This window comes from Notothenia coriiceps, unplaced genomic scaffold (assembly GCF_000735185.1).
Source record: "Notothenia coriiceps isolate Sejong01 unplaced genomic scaffold, NC01 NC01_scaffold00000493, whole genome shotgun sequence".
Lineage (NCBI taxonomy): Eukaryota > Metazoa > Chordata > Actinopteri > Perciformes > Nototheniidae > Notothenia > Notothenia coriiceps.
This window is the reverse complement of record NW_011333194.1, coordinates 451,667-470,691: the sequence shown is the minus strand read 5'-3', so window position 1 is coordinate 470,691 and position 19,025 is coordinate 451,667. Positions and strand designations below refer to the sequence as shown.

Sequence of the window (19,025 nt, the reverse complement as noted above, 5' to 3'; positions counted from 1 at the left end):
CCGGAAGCTGTAAAAATGATCTATGATGCATTTTTGATTGGTTTATAAATCTGACTGAGTCTTCTCGGATTGGCTGAGCTGCTGACACAAAGCGTTGTAACCATGTTTGTAACTGGCACTGGCAGGACAGAGGAGGTTGGCGCCCTCAGTTTGAGATTCAAATAAAAGTTGTCCTTATAATTTAATAACCTGTTATAACATCTCAGTAATACAGATCACTTATCTGTTTCGAAGCTAAAAACACAACAACTGCTGTCAGAGGAAAACATTGTTGCCAACATGCACGTCATTAAGCGAGGTAAAGTAGCTCACTTTAACTTTCTTTCTGTCAAATAATATCGGATAATGCAATGTTTCGCGGGGGTAATTTGAGGTCCTGGAAAACGTTTAAAATAAATTAAAATATGTAAACTGTAAGAAACGTTAATACTCACAATAAAAACTGCGCTTCTGCAAATCTTTTCCTCCTTGTTAATAATGTACAATTGTACCTATTTAGCTAAAGTGTGTTTCCTTTTGTTTCTTTGTGCATGGTTCTTGTCGACTTTCAACAAAGACTTGAGTTATGAAAGGACAACAACTGACAAAAAGATTTGTATCCGTTTTTAAGTTTGTTGCCTGTTTTGTTTTTTATTTGAATAACGTGTAAGCTTATTTTTTTTCAATAGTAACGACGGTATTAACTTGAATATCAGGCTCGTTTTCCTGGTTTTACTCTCTAACACCTGTCCAAAAAGTTTTTTTTAAAGTAATAGCGTTGTCCACTATTAGGAATGTATATGAAGAGGATTATTATGAACATGTATTTTCATCATTTGTGTTGGCGCAAAGTAAGAACGTTTTGTTTCCCTGGTTACACAGGTGTTCAGCGTGCGCTTTATCTGAGTTAATTGATCATTGGAACGAGTCCAATTTACATTTATGGGATTGATTATCTTGTCTGCTATTTCAATGTTTAGAACCTTTCATCATATTTTACAAGTTCTTTGATGAACAAACTTATGTCTAGATTTCTTTGAGGGAATTGACCAAATACAGTTTTACAAACAATGTTTAATTTAATTTTTGTTTTTCAGATGGACGCGAGGAGGCGATAACTTTTGATAAGATCACTTCTCGCATTCAGAAGCTTTGCTATGGGCTCAACTCTGAATTTGTGGACCCTGTAAGTTAAGACCGTAAAAAGCCATATCAATGTTAAAAATAAATGTGAAAGTTTGACGATTTCTACTTGAATTGAAAGATAATCTGTTTATTTGCGCAGGCTCAGATTACGATGAAGGTGGTCCAGGGTCTGTACATTGGAGTCACCACTGTGGAGCTGGACACTCTGGCAGCTGAGACGGCTGCCACCCTCACCACCAAACACCCTGACTACGCACTGCTGGCTGCACGCATTGCAGTGTCCAGCCTGCACAAAGAAACCAAGAAAGTGTTCAGTGGTGAGTACAAGTTACAATAAAAAATATACTGTCTATTGCAAGATATGCACCTTTTGTGTGTGTGTATAATAAAATGTGTTTGTAAACATGAAATAACACCCTTTAGTACATACACATGAATTGAGGAATTGTCCAGTAAATGAGGATGCTGCACACACAATATTGTTAGAGTGATTATATTATCCTTACCGATGTTGCACTTTATTTCCTCTATGCTTGTGTAGATGTGATGGAGGACCTGTACAACTACGTGAACCCGTTAAATAAACGCCACGCTCCTATGATCTCCAAGGAGACGCTCGACCTTGTACTTGAAAATAAGGGAGTAAGTCACATTTTATGAAGCATTTCTTTCATGTTTTAAAATGTCAAGTCATTGCATTGTGTTTTTACATAATATTCTATATTTTGCAGCGGCTCAACTCAGCCATCATCTTCGACAGAGACTTCTCCTACAACTTCTTTGGCTTTAAGGTAACTTTTATTCAAATGTTACATTCAACATCTCAATTAGATATTGAATTCTAAAACTAATTTGTATTTTTTGCTTTAAAAGACGCTCGAGCGGTCGTATTTGTTGAGGATTAACGGCAAAGGTGAGAATGGCTTTTCCTGGAGCATCTTGAGAAGCATGTTTATGTGCTGTTTGGATATAATTTCTATTGTTTATTTGCTAATTATTGTCTCTCCTTGGGCAGTTGCTGAGAGGCCTCAGCACATGCTAATGAGAGTGGCTGTCGGGATTCATAAAGGAGACGTGGATGCAGCCATTGAAACCTACAACCTGCTGTCAGAGAAGTGGTTCACCCATGCCTCCCCGACTCTCTTCAATGCCGGCACCACCCGGCCACAGCTGTCCAGGTGAGATAAGATAAGATATACTTTATAGATCCCAATTCACTCTGAGCAGTGACATCTCATGCTTTTTTCTACATTCGATTGTTTTCTTCTTTCCTTAATCTAATTTGTTTTCGCAGTTGTTTCTTGCTGACCATGAAGGATGACAGCATCGAAGGTATTTACGACACTCTGAAGCAGTGTGCCCTCATCTCCAAATCAGCTGGAGGCATTGGACTGGCAGTGAGCTGCATCAGAGCCACAGGCAGCTATATCGCTGGGGTGAGTCAAATTCATTGTTTATATTCATTATTAATGTGCTGCTTATTTTTCAGATTAATCATTTGATATTTTGGTCTATAAAAGTCAATACCAGTTTCCAGTGTTGTGCCTATAAAAAAATGTTTTTGTAAGTCCGAAACCAAAGGATATTTAGGTTGATGTAATTTATACTATATATTATATTCAGGTCACCCTTGAAAAAGAGATCAATGAACCCAATGGGATTCACCTGCATAAATAAAGGTTTGAAATGAAATGAAATGAATAGGCCTACGGAAGAATAGGAGAAATATCCATTTTTGAGAGGCTGAAAACAGGATTGCTGTCATTTTTGTAAAAAAATAAAAATAAATCCTTATTCACTATCAAAGTATTTGCAGATTCTTTTTTGGTTGATTGATTGATAATTTTAGCTCTGCATTCAAATCAAACTGAAAAAGAACGCTTTTACTTGTGTCTTAATTGTATGACTTACAGTAGTTCTTGTTTTGTTTGTTTTGCAGACTAATGGCAATTCCAATGGGCTGGTTCCGATGCTTCGGGTCTACAACAACACAGCACGTTATGTAGACCAGGGAGGCAACAAGGTGAAGACACACACTAATGGAGCTGGATGTTGTTGCCGTAGAGACACCTCTGGTAGTAAATGTAATGACCTCTCTCTCTCTCTGTGTTCCCTTGTTCAGAGACCCGGGGCCTTCGCTGTGTACCTGGAGCCGTGGCATTTCGATGTGTTCGACTTCTTAGAGATGAAGAAGAACACGGGCAAAGAGGAGCAGAGGGCCAGAGACTTGTTCTTCGCCATGTGGATCCCAGACCTGTTCATGAAGCGAGTGGAAGCCAATCAGGTGAATATCTGAGGGAATCCCCTCCATGACTCACTTTCTGCAAAGGTCACAGTTTGAATGAAATGATACACTTTATGCTGCAACTAACTATAATTGTCATTGGTGATTAATCTGCTGATAGTTTTTTCGACAGTAATACTTTGGCCTTTATAAAATGAGTGAAAATTGTGAAGAAAACTTCACCCCAGTATCTCAAAATCCAAGTTGATGTCTTCAAATGTCTTGTCTAAAACTACTGTAAGTTTGCTGTGGGGTTTAATCTTCCTGCTCTATCTTGAACACTTCTGATTGCCCCTCTTCTGCTTTCCTAGGACTGGTCTCTGATGTGTCCCGGTGAATCTCCCGGGCTAGAGGAGTGCTGGGGAGAGGAGTTTGAGGAGCTTTACACTCGGTAAGACCAGCGACACAACACAACTCTCTTCTGAACAACCACCTGACTTCTCCTTGCTGACCTGTCCCATGTGTCTGTGTTCTCCTCAGCTATGAGAAGGAGGGCCGGGCTAGGCGTGTGGTGAAGGCTCAACAGGTTTGGCACGCCATCATCGAGTCTCAGACAGAAACCGGGACACCATACATGCTCTACAAGGACGCCTGCAACCGGAAGAGCAACCAGCAGAATCTGGGCACCATCAAATCCAGCAACCTGTGCACGGAGATCCTGGAGTACACAAGCAAAGATGAGGTGAGGGGGGGGGGGAACTGTTAGGTCTGCTGTATTCACATTAAATATGTAGTTTTTGCTCATTCAGCTTGTCCTCCCTTGTGATTGTTCTGTGATTATACCTCTTTCTTCAATATGACAATTGGCAAGATTTAGCTATTCTTTTATTTCCTTCTGCAGTCCTTTAGCAGTTTCACACATAACAATCAATAGACTCTAAAAACATCACATAATATCTATCACGCCTACTATTATGAAGACATTTTAAAAGCACCCATCAACATAAATATTAGCAGATTTATCAGAACTACTATAACATTAAAATCATTTCAAATATAACACTTGAATCACAGTCAAATTAAAGGTAACTTAATATTCATTTCTCTTCTCGTGTTCTACTCAGGTTGCAGTGTGTAACCTGGCATCTATTGCCCTCAACATGTACGTGACCCCAGAAAAGAGCTTTGACTTCAAAAAGCTTTCTTCTGTCACCAAAGTCATTGTGAAGAACCTGAACAAGATTATTGACATCAACTACTACCCAGTGATTGAGGTAAGCTTTAAAACAGTGTTCCCTCTCTATCCACTGTGCAGTCTGATGTGCTCCATGGTAACCAGTGGCTCCTCTGTCCTGGTTTGCAGGCGGAGAGGTCTAACAAGCGCCACAGACCAATTGGAATCGGTGTGCAGGGTCTGGCTGATGCCTTCATCCTGATGCGTTATCCCTTTGAAAGCCCCGAGGCCCAGCTGCTCAACATCCACATCTTTGAGACCATCTACCACGCCGCCCTGGAGGCCAGCTGTGAGCTGGCAGTGGAGCTCGGCCCCTATGAAACCTACGCCGGATCTCCTGTCAGCAAGGGGGTGAGTACTTTTCACATTGCCTTCAATCCATCCCAGGATACAGTTCAGCAGCTCAGCTCTGATCCTTTGATCTCCAGATCCTTCAGTATGACATGTGGGATAAAACACCAACAGATCTCTGTGACTGGGGAGCATTGAAGGCCAAAATTGCCAAGTAAGTCTTTAAATGTCTCCCTTGTTGGTGTTTTTCTTATGTATGTGGGGGTTGTGGCTAACCTCTGCCTGCCAACCCCCCCCCCCCCCCCTCCTCCTGTGTGTCCTCAGGCACGGGGTGAGGAACAGTCTGCTCATGGCTCCCATGCCCACAGCCTCCACCGCCCAGATCCTCGGCAACAACGAGTCTATTGAGGCGTACACCAGCAACATCTACACCCGCAGGGTTCTCTCCGGAGAGTTCCAGGTCAGCACTGAGAGCATGCGCTGCTACAGATTTGGGAATTTGACATACTATGCCGATACATTTGCCTAGAAATATCCCGACATGAACGGTTGGAGTTTTTGTCAGCGAGCCTTTTCACTCTAAAACAGTGCTTCTCAAAGTGTGGTCCACGGACCACTGGTGGTCCGTGAGCGCCCCCTAGTGGTCCGTGACTATATTGGTAACATTTCTTATTTGAAATAAATAAATACATTTAAGTTTTCCACACTCTCGTGGGAATATCTCCGCAATGGAGCGAGGTTAAGTTTCACTTTCGATTGCATGATATAGCCCAGTGCAACTCCTCCATCAAACATTTTGCCACTTGTTTGTACCATTTTCAGGCGATTTCTAATCTGCTCTAGAAAAACGATGTGTTTTTTGACATTTGTGGAGTTCGGTGGTCCGCGAGTGTTTTTTTATTGGTTAAGTGGTCCTTGGTATGAAAAAGTTTGAGAAACAATGCTCTAAAAGTATTGCAACAATGTAATTGTCAGGTATCTTGGCAATATACACAGGAAATTACAGTAACATGGGTACATTAATAAGTGATCACACATATTTTAAAATGATAACCGTTAATTTGATTATTTCTTTTTTTTTACACACATAAATATCTAATCAAAACATGCTCTTAAATTGACCTCCCTTGTTTCTGACTTTCTTTTGTGCCTCTGCCACAGATTGTGAACCCTCACCTGCTGAAGGACCTCACAGAGAGAGGGCTGTGGAGCGACGAGATGAAGAACCAGCTGATTGGTCAGAACGGTTCCATCCAGGTAAAGAGCCACTATTCAGTATCATTGCTCTAAATCTTGTTACGCCCAGGTCTAGGGGAACCTAGGCGCAGCACAACATTTGCACTCTCCCCACTCTTCCCACTCCCAAGAACACGGACACCGAGTCAGAGAAAGCGTTTGGTAAATTTATTTACCAAATATATACAAAAACAGGAGTAGCAAAACCAACAAAAAAGAAACAAACCTTACAAATCAAAATCTTACCTAACCGAGAAAATAAATATACAGGCTTCTTACCTACACTACCTTAAACATGAGAAAACGATCAATCCAAAAGGGAAAAAAAAACAAAAGGGTTTGCACTCCTGAGAACATAAACTGTCTTGCAAAGACAGGTAAAGTGACACTGGNCAAGCCACACACACACACACACACACCACACACACACACACACCACAAAAAATGTACACACAAAGACCTAACGACCCAAGGGTCGTAACACCCCCCCCCTAAAGAATATGTTTACTGCGATACATGGGTTTTAGAAGAAAATAATGGAGATTAGTATATATATGTGACTGTATATGATATATATATATTATACTATATTCTAAAGACGGGACTCTTTAAGGATTAACGGTACTCAGTAAAGCTCTAAAGACTCGGAAGACGCCTAACGACTGCTGAAGGACTGTGAAGGAGCGGCTGGAGGCATGTGCCTGATACGCCTCATCACGTTGTATCCTCCAACCCACGGTTCTTGCAACCGTTCTCTTTAAGGCAGCCCGCGGCTTCGCCTTGGAACAACCTAGGGGACGTGTTCTCTTACCCGTCTTTTTGCTCCTCCTTTTTAGACTAGGACAGGTGACGATGAAGTTGTCCTTGCTCACCGGCCAGTAATAGTATCCCCTGTTCTCAGCTGTTTTGGCATTACCACAGGGAGAGATTTTACCCTTCCGTCACCTTGCCCCAGGATCACGGTGAAACTGGGAAGATAAAAAACATTTCTATGAGTTATTAAAAAATTAATCTGCCAGTACCGCAGGCAGCAGCAAGCGATGCAACTTTCTGCTCATTCAGATTTTTAGGTGGCAATTTGAATCCGACAGCTGATTTTTTATTCTTCCAAAAGATGGAGCCCTCACGCATGTCCTCTATGGATGTGACTTGCCTGGCTTGACACCAACTATCCATAAAAGGCCACCTTTTCCCCTCGCAAACTCTACATAGGTCTGGTTGACATTTTTCTTATCATTCCTACATTTTTTGGTCTGTATATGCCCTCCGGGTTACCAATTCATACGCTCGAAGGACCCATGGGCTTTACAACATTTCATAATCGGAGGCTCCCTCAATGGTCAGGGGCATTACAGACTTTCCTAACGCTTTACCCCACCAATTGGGCATTGTAATAACAGAGACCAACTCTCTTTGGCACTGCAGCATAATAGGCGATGCGTTTCAAAAGCATTAAAAGTTACGTGTCTACCTCGACTCCCTGAAAGGCTGGGGAATAATTGTATCGCCATAACTCAACATCAAAACTGTCATGGGGATTTGTTGGTGTGATCTATGGGTAGGTTGTTGGACTGATGGTAAGCGAACTCCCCGCTCTATCCCAGGAACTTTACCCTTAGTGCATGCTCCACCTCCAACTCCTGTGTCTGAGCTCTACCTCCCCTGATGCGCAGGAAGTCGAGCTGTTAGGCTCCCTACAGGACATCCCAGCTCGGGAAGGCAGGCCTGGAGTGGGGCGGGAAAACCTCCGAGAGATCAACCACTTCATGTTTTTCCCTCTTAATACACCCTTTCCCGACTATTTCTGCACACAAGAGTCTTTTAACCTCTTTGTTTTGTTTTGTAGGCACAAACACATCATAAAACTATGCAATTAACACTAAAATCTGCTACTGTGCAGTCATCTAGTCCTTCAATGGAAGGGTCCGTAGTAAACAATTCCAATTGACTCTCCATTGTGAATTCCAAACAGAAAACTGTCAACCAGAGACCCAGAATGTATGAGAAGAGGAAATAGCATGCTTACCCAACACGATCAAAAAACCGGAAAGACCGGATGGACGAGCCCCCAATTTATGTTACGCCCAGGTCTAGGGGAACCTAGGCGCAGCACAAAATTTGCACTCTCCCCACTCTTCCCACTCCCAAGAACACGGAGTCAGAGAAAGCGTTTGGTAAATGTATTTACCAAATATATACAAAAACAGGAGTAGCAAAACCAACAAAAAAGAAACAAACCTTACAAATCAAAATCTTACCTAACCGAGAAAATAAATACAGGCTTCTTACCTACACTACCTTAAACATGACAAAACGATCAATCCAAAAGGGAAAAGAAAACAAAAGGGTTTGCACTCCTGAGAACATAAACTGTCTTGCAAAGACAGGTAAAGTGACACTGGCCCGCAGCCAGAGGAGAAGGACAAACGATACCAAAGTGCGCTCACAACACCATAGAACAAAATATCAAAAAGCGCCGCGATGGGAGTAGGAGAAGTGGAGTCAGCGAGAGCGGCCGAGGAACTGCACGGCTGCCGCTTAATATGCTCCTGTCTCCTCAGGTGGACCAATCAGCATGCAGGAGGTAGCTAATCAGCTAATGGGCACCACCTGCTTGCTCACACACACTCACAGACACAGGAGGAGGGAAAAATGTACACACAAATGACCTAACGACCCAGGGTCGTAACAATCTTCCTATAATTAAAATATTTGTTGGTGATCAATATGCTGTCTGACTTGTCTGCAGGGTATTGAAGAGATCCCTGCTGATCTGAAGCAGCTGTATAAAACTGTGTGGGAAATATCCCAGAAGACAGTCATCAAGATGGCAGCAGATCGTGGGGCTTACATCGATCAGAGCCAGTCGCTAAACATCCATATCGCCGAGCCAAACTACGGCAAACTGACCAGCATGCACTTCTATGGATGGCAGTTGGTAAGTCAGGACTGAGGGAATACTCAATGTTCATCGCAGTGCCAAGAAACAAACGTCCTAATGCCGTCTTCTTCTCTCTGCAGGGTCTGAAAACCGGCATGTACTACCTGCGGACAAAGCCTGCCGCCAACCCCATCCAGTTCACCCTGAACAAGGAGAAGCTGAGGGAGGCCCCGGGAAGCAACAGCGAGGAAGAGGAGGTCAAAGAGAAAAACATGGCTGCCGTGGTGTGCTCCTTAGAGAACAAAGATGACTGTCTGATGTGTGGCTCCTGAAAACACACTTCCCCTTATCCACTGTTAAAAAAAAACTTTTGGAAACACCCTGCTCTTTTTTTGTATATTACGTTGGAATGATAGTTTTACATATGCAGCTAGTTTCAGGTCTCATATTTATATTTACTATTTTCATCATGAATTGCCTGTTTGTATATAATGCATAGGGTACAATGAATTCATACATGCTCTTAGTGTTTTTTAATTATTATTTGTATATGTGGGTCATTTTAATAAACATGATTGTATTTTAGATGTGTGGGAATTAAACTTTTTATACACTGGTCTTTATTTAAGTCTCTTTATTTCATACGCTGCTGTACATTTTTCTAGCTTTGGTTATGCATTTATTGTTACTGATCATATTTAGACCTAAATGTATTGAGGCAATGGTTTTCTTTTACATTTTCAAAAAAGCAAAATATTTTGTACTCGCATGGAGGAAAGGAGAATGTCTGCATGCTGTTCTAAAAACGTGTTGTTAATTAGGAAATGAAACTCATCATCTAACAGGATGGTGATTGTGATTGGCTGGTGATAAATCATGCCTGTGCACGTAAAACATGAAATACATTACCTGGTGCTAAATGTTGTGGGCTTTGGTGTCAGAATGAATAAAGTGTGATATTTAATTATTTCGTGAAGCAGGTTAACAGAATAGACACTGAAAATAGAAATGATGATGGCATCAGTCACCAATAACAGCGACAAAGCGTTACGTGCACAGGTGTGTTCCACAGGAAGAGTGCATGTGTCTGGGGACAGGTGGAGCTGCAGGTGGTGATTTAATGAACTGATTCAAGCTCAGGGGAGCAGAATGTGTGAAACAAGCTGAGACCTGCTCTGTCACACTGTGGCGGGCTGCTGGTCGTGAGTTAGCAACACTAATCAGCACAGAGTGAATGTTCTCCTGCATTAAGCTCAGGAAAAACAGAAATGAATGATTTCAAATGTTTTAATTGTGTTACAAAGTTTCTATTGTGCAATTCTTTTTATTGAGCACAATTCTACTTTCTTCTGATGTTTAAATGTCAACAGAACTACCCCACCAATCATCATTTTGCAGTTTCAAGTTACTACATTCAGCTGATTAATTAGTGTATTTTTGTAATGGTAATACACTGTAACCCTATTTAACTGCCACTGATGCTTATCAAAGCCTATTGATTTCAGCATCGTGACTTTAAGATGCACAATTACTTTTGAACATGTTAGCAATTATAAAATAAATTGAATTTAAACGGATTTTTAATAGACATCCATTTTCGGAATCAATTAATTGTATTGCCTAAATCTGACGAATTTAAAATATTGGGGAATTAAAGATAACGTTTGCCAAACAATGTTTTTTTAAATAACTTTTTAAGAAGAAAGTCAAAGGCTTTCTGTGTTAGAGCAAGATAAGGTTTCTTCTTATTTCACATACAGGTTTCTGCTTACTGATTTTCTCACATAACTAAGTACTTAGCTAAATGAATTGTGTTTTGCGTTACGCTAGATGAAAAGTCAGATAGCACTTTCCAGTCTGCAGTAAATATGAAGCTAGCAGCATTAGAGCATTAGATGACCTTTTCACAACACGGGACAGCTGCTCTGGAGTTCATTAATTAGCACATTATATTTAGTTTTAGGTACAAAAACAGAGAAAACAAATTAGAATTGGCAAGGATATATTTCCCAATATGTGTAACTTGTCACTTTTAAATAATTATAAATGTCTACGGCCTCACTACCGTCCCTCCAATCGCCCCGTCCCCTTCTTCTGATCCGAAGCCGGTGTCCTGAGAGAGGCTGCTTCCTGTTGGGGAGGGGACGGTTGTTGTGGCTCCAGGCTTTGCATTGCCCTCTATGACAGCAATTTCCCCTGCCGCTTCATGTTCAAACTTTTTACCTTGCTTCCACTTTGGCTCCACTTTCTGTTCTTTCAGCTCTGCTTCTCTAAACTTGTTCATTGCTGACTTTGTTTCTGTCTTTTCACTGTTGACTGTGTCAGGAGTTGTATCTGTGTGTGTTTCACTCACCTTCCCCCCTGTCAGCTTCTCATCTTCCTTTCCTTTTCCTGCCTTGGGTTTAGACTCCTTTTCTACATGATTAAAACTTGTCCCTGCTACCACTTTAACTTCATCTTCAGTATTTTCTCTATTGTCTGCTTCCATCTGCTCTTTCTTCTCAGGTTCCTTCTGATCCCCTACCTCAGTTTTAGCTCTCCCCTCTTCCATCTTCACCACATCACAGTCCGTCACCTGCTTCGATCCTTCTGCTTCACAATCGCCAACAACATTTTGATTGTTATCTGTTTCAATTTGATCTGTAACCCCTTCTTTCTCTCCATTGTGCACTGGCACTTTGAGTGATGACGCTTTCTCATCTGGTTTGCTGTTAAATCCTACAAAATTGTTTTTGGCACCAATGATGTATTTCCCCAGAAAAGAGGAGCCCTCATTGGTCCGTGGGTCACTTGCTGGGTGTCCCTCCTCCGTCAGAAGCTGCTGGACCACCTTGATGTCCCCGTGCATCTTGCTGACCGTTTTGGTCAGCAAAGTGATCCGATTGCCGATATCTGAGGGAAGGGAAACGGCATTGGAGGCACTTTAAAGGGGCCCTATTATGCAAAATTCACTTTTTCATGTCTTCTTTTATACATAAATATGTGTCTCCCCCCCCTGTCTGAAACGCCTTCATTGGACACCTTTGTTTTCTTCTGTAACATAGTGACATCACTATTTAACACTGACACTTCTATTGGCTAGCGCTCCAACACAATGTTCGTGATAGGCTAATGGGCGGGATATCTCTAAGCGGCTGACCAATCAGAACAGAGCCGGCCAGCTAACCAATCAGAGCGGACTGGACTCTGGTTTCAGACAGAGGGTGAAAAGAGGTGCTGCAGCACAGCAGTATGAGAAACAAATGCCTTTTAGATAAAAGGCATTTCTGTCATTTATCTTTGTAAGGACCTTTAGTAAATAAGAAAGAGTAGAAAGATGGAACCCAACAGGACTCTCAGACATTTATTTCATCCTCACGTACCTTTCCTCTTGTTCTCCTCGAACTCCCTGCGTGCCGACTCAATGTAGCGCTGCACCAGAGCTCTGATCACCTGCTGCCGGTACGGTATCTGGTCCTCTTCAGGCTCCTTATCATTGCTCTTAAATCACATGACATCACAGCGTTTAGCAAATATTATGAAGAACATTGTTTTTTTCTAGTCACACTGCTGAATATGAGCATTCAACTTACCATAGAGGGAATAGGAGGATATTTGTTCTCAGCATTTGAAGTGCAGCAGCAGCAGATTAGTCTGAAGAGACCTCTGGAACAGAATCCAAAAACAATCAATAAAGACGAAAATTGAGACGAGTCAGCAGTTTCCATTGTTTTAAAGCTCACCTTAACATGTAGTAGAAGGCTTTGGGTGAGGGGATGATGTTGAAGGGCACGGGAATGGTGAGGCCTTCTCTGAAGTAACTGAGGTACAGCTTGGAGCGGGCAAACTTCCACTCAACGTCTGCATCATCCTGAGATAGAAATGCTCGGATGTTAGCGACAGTCGTTAGTTTCTGCCTATCTTTCAGGTCTGACAGAAGAAAATACCGCTTTACCTCAATTTTCTGGAAGGTGTTGGTGATCATGGCGATAAGCATGTTGAGCAGGACGATGACGATGACGAGGGTGAAGATGCCGTACAGAATCCTTCCTACAAACTCCGCCACCACAAACTGGGGCATGTCCACGTAGTCCTGGTTAGCCACGCCAAACATGGTCCAGAAGAGGAAGTGGAACGTCTCATTAAACCTGCAGCAAAGCATGATGGGTCGGTTTTCATACTCTTTTAAATGGACATGCTGAAATATATCATGTATATTATTAGTTTTAGAAACTGTCTGATGTTATTTCCTGTGTTGGATTTACAAATGGAAGATTTTCTTGGGCAATTACAACCTTATTAAAAGTATAAACAAGATGAAACTTGCTGGGTGATGTGAAATCAAAAAGATTCTGTAAATCCTTATAATGACCTCTCCACAAATTAGTATCTCAAAATAACCTATAAACTTATGTTCAGATACTAAGTTTAGTTTGACCAGGCTTCTAGTAAGTGTACTACAAGTCATTCATTTAAGAAGGTTTCTCAATATAATGACTTACAGGACCTTTTTTTTAAAATCACATTGGGGTAATGGACTTCAATAGCAAAGAAATAAAAACACATTCTTTGGATTATTTTCAACTTTCTACTTTGTTTTTTCTTACAGGTTCAGGGACCTTTTTTTTTTTTTACTGATTTTGATCATTATGATAAGCTTGAATGACTGTGTGACAAATCAAGCCAGCAACAATATTCTACTGTGTTCACCTTGCAGCTGTAAGAACAGAATCCTTTAATCATACCTGCCAAGGTGTGGAGAGAGGACATAAGGAACATAGACATTGTTGATGCCGCAGAGGAAGGCTGTTCCGATGATCATCAATATAAACATAAATCTAAAAAAGAAAGAAAAACATTCTCATCAGCTCTGTCAGGTTAAGTCCCCCTCGGTCAGTGATCAGTACAGAAATGTGCAGAATTAAGCTTCAGGATGCTTATACCTCATCATGTCATCGATCATCTTCCCTATGGAGATCTGCAGAGTTCCCAGGGACTCGTGAGCTGGCAGGATGTAGGCCAGCCGCGTGAAGCTCAGCATGCTGGTCACTGCAAACAGAACCTCGGCCAGCAGCTGGGGGTCCTCCTGACGCCAGTCCTCACGCACTGTGGGACACACAGTCAGACAGAGAGCCAGGGGTGAGGGAAGTAGTGAGCAAAAGCTGGATAAAAGCAACTTGGATTACAATTCACACGATGTGAGAGAGTTGGTAAATGATTTAGTTTGACTGTTGTTAAACAAAGACCCCATTCACTGTGATTTGTCAAACTTTCCCCTGTCTTTAGATTCTTCTATTTAATAATTCAAGGTCACACAGGGTGAATAATTGATATACAAATGACCATTTTGTGTCCTAAGTGTTCATTTAAGAATTCAGCTATTTTGGATGAATGATCTTATCATATTTGGATCTTATATATTATTACAGTAAACTGTAATTATTCTACTGTAAATAATTTAATTTTACATCCTGTTTAGTTTTGTTCTGTTTTATGTATGTATGTGCACATTTTTCTTATTCCTGCAAATTACTTTAATCAATTTCAATTGCATTTGTTGCACGTCTTTTTTCTGTTAAGTCTGTTGTATGTTGCATCTTTGTAGGAGGACTAAAGATGTTCATTACCAAAACTACTACTGTGTGCATATGACAAATAAAGTATTTTAACTTTTGAAACGTTTTCTCACCAGCCTGAGTGAAGTAAACGCACTCCTCTGTGACATCATGCCCATGGCACACAAAGAAGCCTTTGAGCATGATGAGCAGACGTAACGCGAAGGAGGCCAGATACATTCCGAGCACCATCACGTCCAGGCAGTTCCACCAGTCCAGGAAGTAGCTGCGCAGCCCCTCGATCCACACCTCCTTACACTCGTACCAGAAGAACCCTGCGGGGAGACCCCTTGGTGTTAAACACTGAGTTTCCTGTGTGTCCTTCAGGCATGGTTACTTTAAGGAACTCACCGACCACCCACACCATGTGGAAGGAGCTGTGCAGCATGTCCTGATGCCGGGAAGCAAATTTGGTTCGATACATCTCCATGGTTATTGACTCTCCCAGTAACGTGATGAGGAACCACAGGTAGGAGGCTGAGTGCAGGAGGAACTTGATCACAGGAATCTTTAGTAACTTTCCCAACTGGTGAAAAACAGAAAGACGATTTTAGGGCCAATATACACATGCATGAATGGATCTCTAAAGGGGCCCATGTGGAGAAGGCCAAGAGGTTGGGGGGCCTACCTTTTTGAATGCCACTTGGAATGAAATGTATGGCCAATTATTTGCTAAATGTTACCGCCATCTAGATCTGCGTGACTTTTATGCAAGACACATTTGGTAAATTATTTTTAAATATGCTAGAGCTTACCAATTATTTTCAAAAATACAAAAGACTATTGATAAAAATATGTTTTCTATGTCTCAGCAAATATAATAGTTTGGAAATATAGATTTAAGACATCCAAATACCAGTCAGGAGCTTTTTTATTTTTTTTATTAAATAATAAAAAGGATTTCATTACATTCTATAAAGATCTATAGGAACCCTATAAGAGATACAAAATGACTATAAAACAAAAAAAGACTATGTTTTGCATCTATAAATGGACAGGGTAGGGGGCCCTTAACTAATTTGTTCCCAAGGGTCCATTGTCTCATATTCTGTGCACATGCACATGTGTGTTAATCGTATTTTCCTATCTCATGGCAGTCTGTGACATTTTTGTGTGATATGACCTTTGACGTTGGAGCGACCCAGTAGACGAGGCAGAGGAAGGGCATGGTGAGGAAGATCACCATGGAGACAAACAGCTTCCAGGCCGTCCTGCTGCCCCGCCATCCAGCCAGGTTCCCGCACCAGATAGAGGAGAGCACCTGCTGGCAGATGGGGTGGGCCACAAACTTCCACAGAAACAAACACACAGAGAGGGAGGAACACATTATGGATTGAATCTTCTTACTTTAATCCTCTCTGACTGACCGTAGTGTCTGCATCCAGCTACCTGCTTCTGGTTGAAGTTGACAGCGAGCCGCAGGCGGGACAGGTTGGGGATCCCCTCATCGAAGGCCTGCTCCTCCAAGGAGTCCTGGCTCTCATCTCCGCAGCTGTTCAGGATGGTGGTCACCTCGCTCTGATTACGACACATGCCCAGCAGCTCCACGGCAAACTCCTGGCAGAGCTCCTCCAGGCCCAGGTACTGAGGCTGCAGGAGGAGAGTCAGGTTACAACACAGACAGCCAACATGAACAGGAAGTGAGGAACGTGTACCAATATCACCGGACCTTGAACTCTGGCTCTTTCTGCGAGAGCATGCGGAGCTCCCTGCTGAGAGTGAAGGCTCTGAGCATGGCGTCCTCAGAGGTGACGGACAGGTAGGCGCGGCTGGCGATGCCACGGTAGGTGTTGATGCGAGACAAGGAGAACTTCAGAAGGTCGTACTGCCGGCCGTTACGACACTCCAGACAGATGCAGGATATCTTGTGCGGCCACGGGATGACGTGCCCTTTCCGGGTGAGCATGGCGACAATGTCGTACAGGTCCTTCTGGCAGGCTAAGGTCAGAGGAGTCACACCAGGAGCAAACTGGGAGTTGTCAATTGACTGGTCAAAGATGGCCTGGGAGAAGGAGCGCACGTCCATCTTGTTTCCTTTCTCCTGGTCGAGGCGGTCCAGCAGGCGCTTCACCACCCGGGGCTGGTTGGTGTCCACGGCCACGAGCAGGGCCTCGTGAATCTGCCGGAAGTCGAACTTGACCCCCTGCAGGAGGACATCCATGCAACTCTCGTTGCCCAGGCGGATGGACAGGTTGAGGGCCTCCCTCCACTGGCGGTCCTCGGACTCCTCCAGCTGGCGGAGGATGCCGTCGCCGGTCTTCAGCAGCCCACGAAGATGCTCTATCTTCCCCTCCTGGATGGCAGCGATGAGCTCCGGAGGGAATCGCATCTTCCGGTTCATTATCTCGCGCCATTGTTCTGGCTGAGGGACAGGACAGCAGAAGAACCAGGTGTGCATTTAGACATTTTATGATTTTAAGATTTTAAAGTCAGATTTCATGGAGGAAAAAACTAACTTCTAATTTATTTTCATACGATAAAGCCTGAATTTGAGACAATTAAAGGATCAATAAAAACCAAGGTAGATTTTACAAATGATTTCAAGTAAAAAAACAACTAAACAAAATGTTCAAACAGTTATTTAATGACCGTTAGCAGATACTTGAGTACAGATTTATCTCCACATCATAACATTTAAAAAAAAATACTCTAACAGTTTAAATGAAACTGGAACAAGAGATTTACATTGAACCTTTGGCCTAGAGTTACATCTACTTAAATATTTTAACAAACCCAACTGTATAAAACTTTGCTTACCGTGAGGTTTTCCATCGCTGGTGAAAAAGAGGAGCAGTAGATCCTTAACTGGGGACAGTATCACATTCTCTGGATACATCAATTATATTTCTTATCCCAGCAACTTTAGGCTTCACAAATGAAGTAGAAAAATATGAGTAGGTTTCAGAAAGAGGAGAACTGAGCACTTGGGTGTCCTGCGAGCATGTGCCACCGGCTGACTACATGAAAACAGCACCAACAACCTCAATAACACACTTTCACCCCCCATGGGGCGAGGCCAATTAAAAACATAGTCTGTTTAAAGTGTCTCATGCTTGGCTGGGCCCAAGCCAAACTGTTTCTGCGTTGAAACATAAATTAACTCTGGTCTCCTGTTGGAAACAGTGCCATGTTACAATTAGGGAGACTGTTACTGAGCAGGCAGCAGCTGTCAGAGACGGTCCCAGAGGAGAGTCCACAGCACGGGGAAAACAAGGAGCTGCAAGCGAAATATATAGACATTTTTCTTCCACCTTCCTGTTAACATGTTAAGCTCTTATCCTCTCTGCTTTGATTACTTTACTGGGTCTTTGTCAGTACATTAAGAGTCAAATTAACTGTAGCCTATAGTGAGTGTGGTATAATTATTTTGTGGTTTGGATGGCGATGGCACATATTTGGAAAGTGTTACTTGGGCATACATTTTTTACAAACCAATCAATCAATTAGCACAGAAAATAATCAGTAGGCCTATATTCAATCACAGGAAATGTTATCATTTGTTGCAGTCCGGTACCAAATTGTAAACAAAATAGAGCTCAACCAATAAATATCCACATTAATAATACTCGAATTACATAGTATATAATATACAGTATACATATAGTATATTAAATATAACTACATCACATTGAAAAAACTGAAACCTTCACCTGAATTAAATACATTATGCCAACAAATGTCACATTAGGCGTGTGTATTTAGTTATATATTAATATTAAGTTCAACTTAATATATTTTATTTAAACTTAATATTATTTCTTTAACTAACCTAATACAGTGATGTGAAATGTGTTGAAATGTTTTCAGTGCAGTCAGAGGGGCCAGTTTATCTGTATTGAGTACATTTACTTTTTTTGACTGATAATACTTTTATCAATATTTCAATGCAAAAATTGAAATGTATTATTTGTACATTGTGGAATTAATACTTTAAGTATTTAATAAGCACTGTGTTGCATGTGTTACATTTAAAGGATGGCCCATTTTTGGTCAAGCACAGTCAAATATGACCATGTGCACAGTGACATGTTTCCCTTTATGTCTGTGATCATGTGTGGAAGTGAATCCTGATTGGCTGTTTCCCAGCAGAGGGGGTAAAAGGACCGTAGTAGACCTAAAGCTATTTTGTTATGACTGCAATTCTAGAAATACAGAAGATGATAAAACATGACGGGTGGCAATAATGACTAAAACAAATGTATATTCTTGGTAGAAGATTTGGCTAATATGGGTTTGGATACATTCTGGATTGTAACTAAAATAAAGATGTTCTTCTCTCTTAATTTTTCTGGGCCTGATCATAAATAATCTTGGTTGAGATTATTTGAGTCATAAGACGTATTTCATGATATTTTAGCTTTTGGATGGGAAACAGGGCCCTGTACAAGAGCTGACCACAATAAAAGAGAAATGTGCCCTGTGAATCCTGAAAAAGAAGAA

General features: G+C 41.8%; 2 protein-coding genes across 2 annotated transcripts; one reads left to right on the top strand and one right to left on the bottom strand.

Annotated features, from left to right (window-relative positions):
- The first annotated feature begins 146 nt into the window (after positions 1–146).
- LOC104954681 (ribonucleoside-diphosphate reductase large subunit-like) lies at positions 147–9,928 on the top strand. Its single transcript, XM_010781862.1, has 19 exons — positions 147–298; positions 1,077–1,165; positions 1,265–1,442; positions 1,667–1,767; positions 1,857–1,916; positions 1,999–2,038; positions 2,141–2,303; positions 2,420–2,561; positions 3,065–3,148; positions 3,248–3,409; positions 3,721–3,800; positions 3,890–4,091; positions 4,474–4,623; positions 4,713–4,934; positions 5,012–5,088; positions 5,199–5,334; positions 6,036–6,131; positions 8,860–9,048; positions 9,132–9,928. The coding sequence occupies exons 1-19, from the start codon at positions 280–282 to the stop codon at positions 9,321–9,323; spliced, it is 2,382 nt and encodes a 793-aa protein (XP_010780164.1). The 5' UTR covers positions 147–279; the 3' UTR covers positions 9,324–9,928.
- A 1,113-nt stretch (positions 9,929–11,041) lies between these two features.
- LOC104954773 (short transient receptor potential channel 2-like) lies at positions 11,042–17,357 on the bottom strand. Its single transcript, XM_010781969.1, has 13 exons — positions 17,343–17,357; positions 16,255–16,947; positions 15,975–16,175; positions 15,709–15,873; positions 14,937–15,111; positions 14,660–14,860; positions 13,914–14,076; positions 13,716–13,808; positions 12,926–13,118; positions 12,714–12,841; positions 12,564–12,636; positions 12,354–12,471; positions 11,042–11,883 (listed from the first exon to the last, which is right to left on the bottom strand). The coding sequence occupies exons 1-13, from the start codon at positions 17,355–17,357 to the stop codon at positions 11,042–11,044; spliced, it is 3,060 nt and encodes a 1,019-aa protein (XP_010780271.1).
- Positions 17,358–19,025: the final 1,668 nt, after the last annotated feature.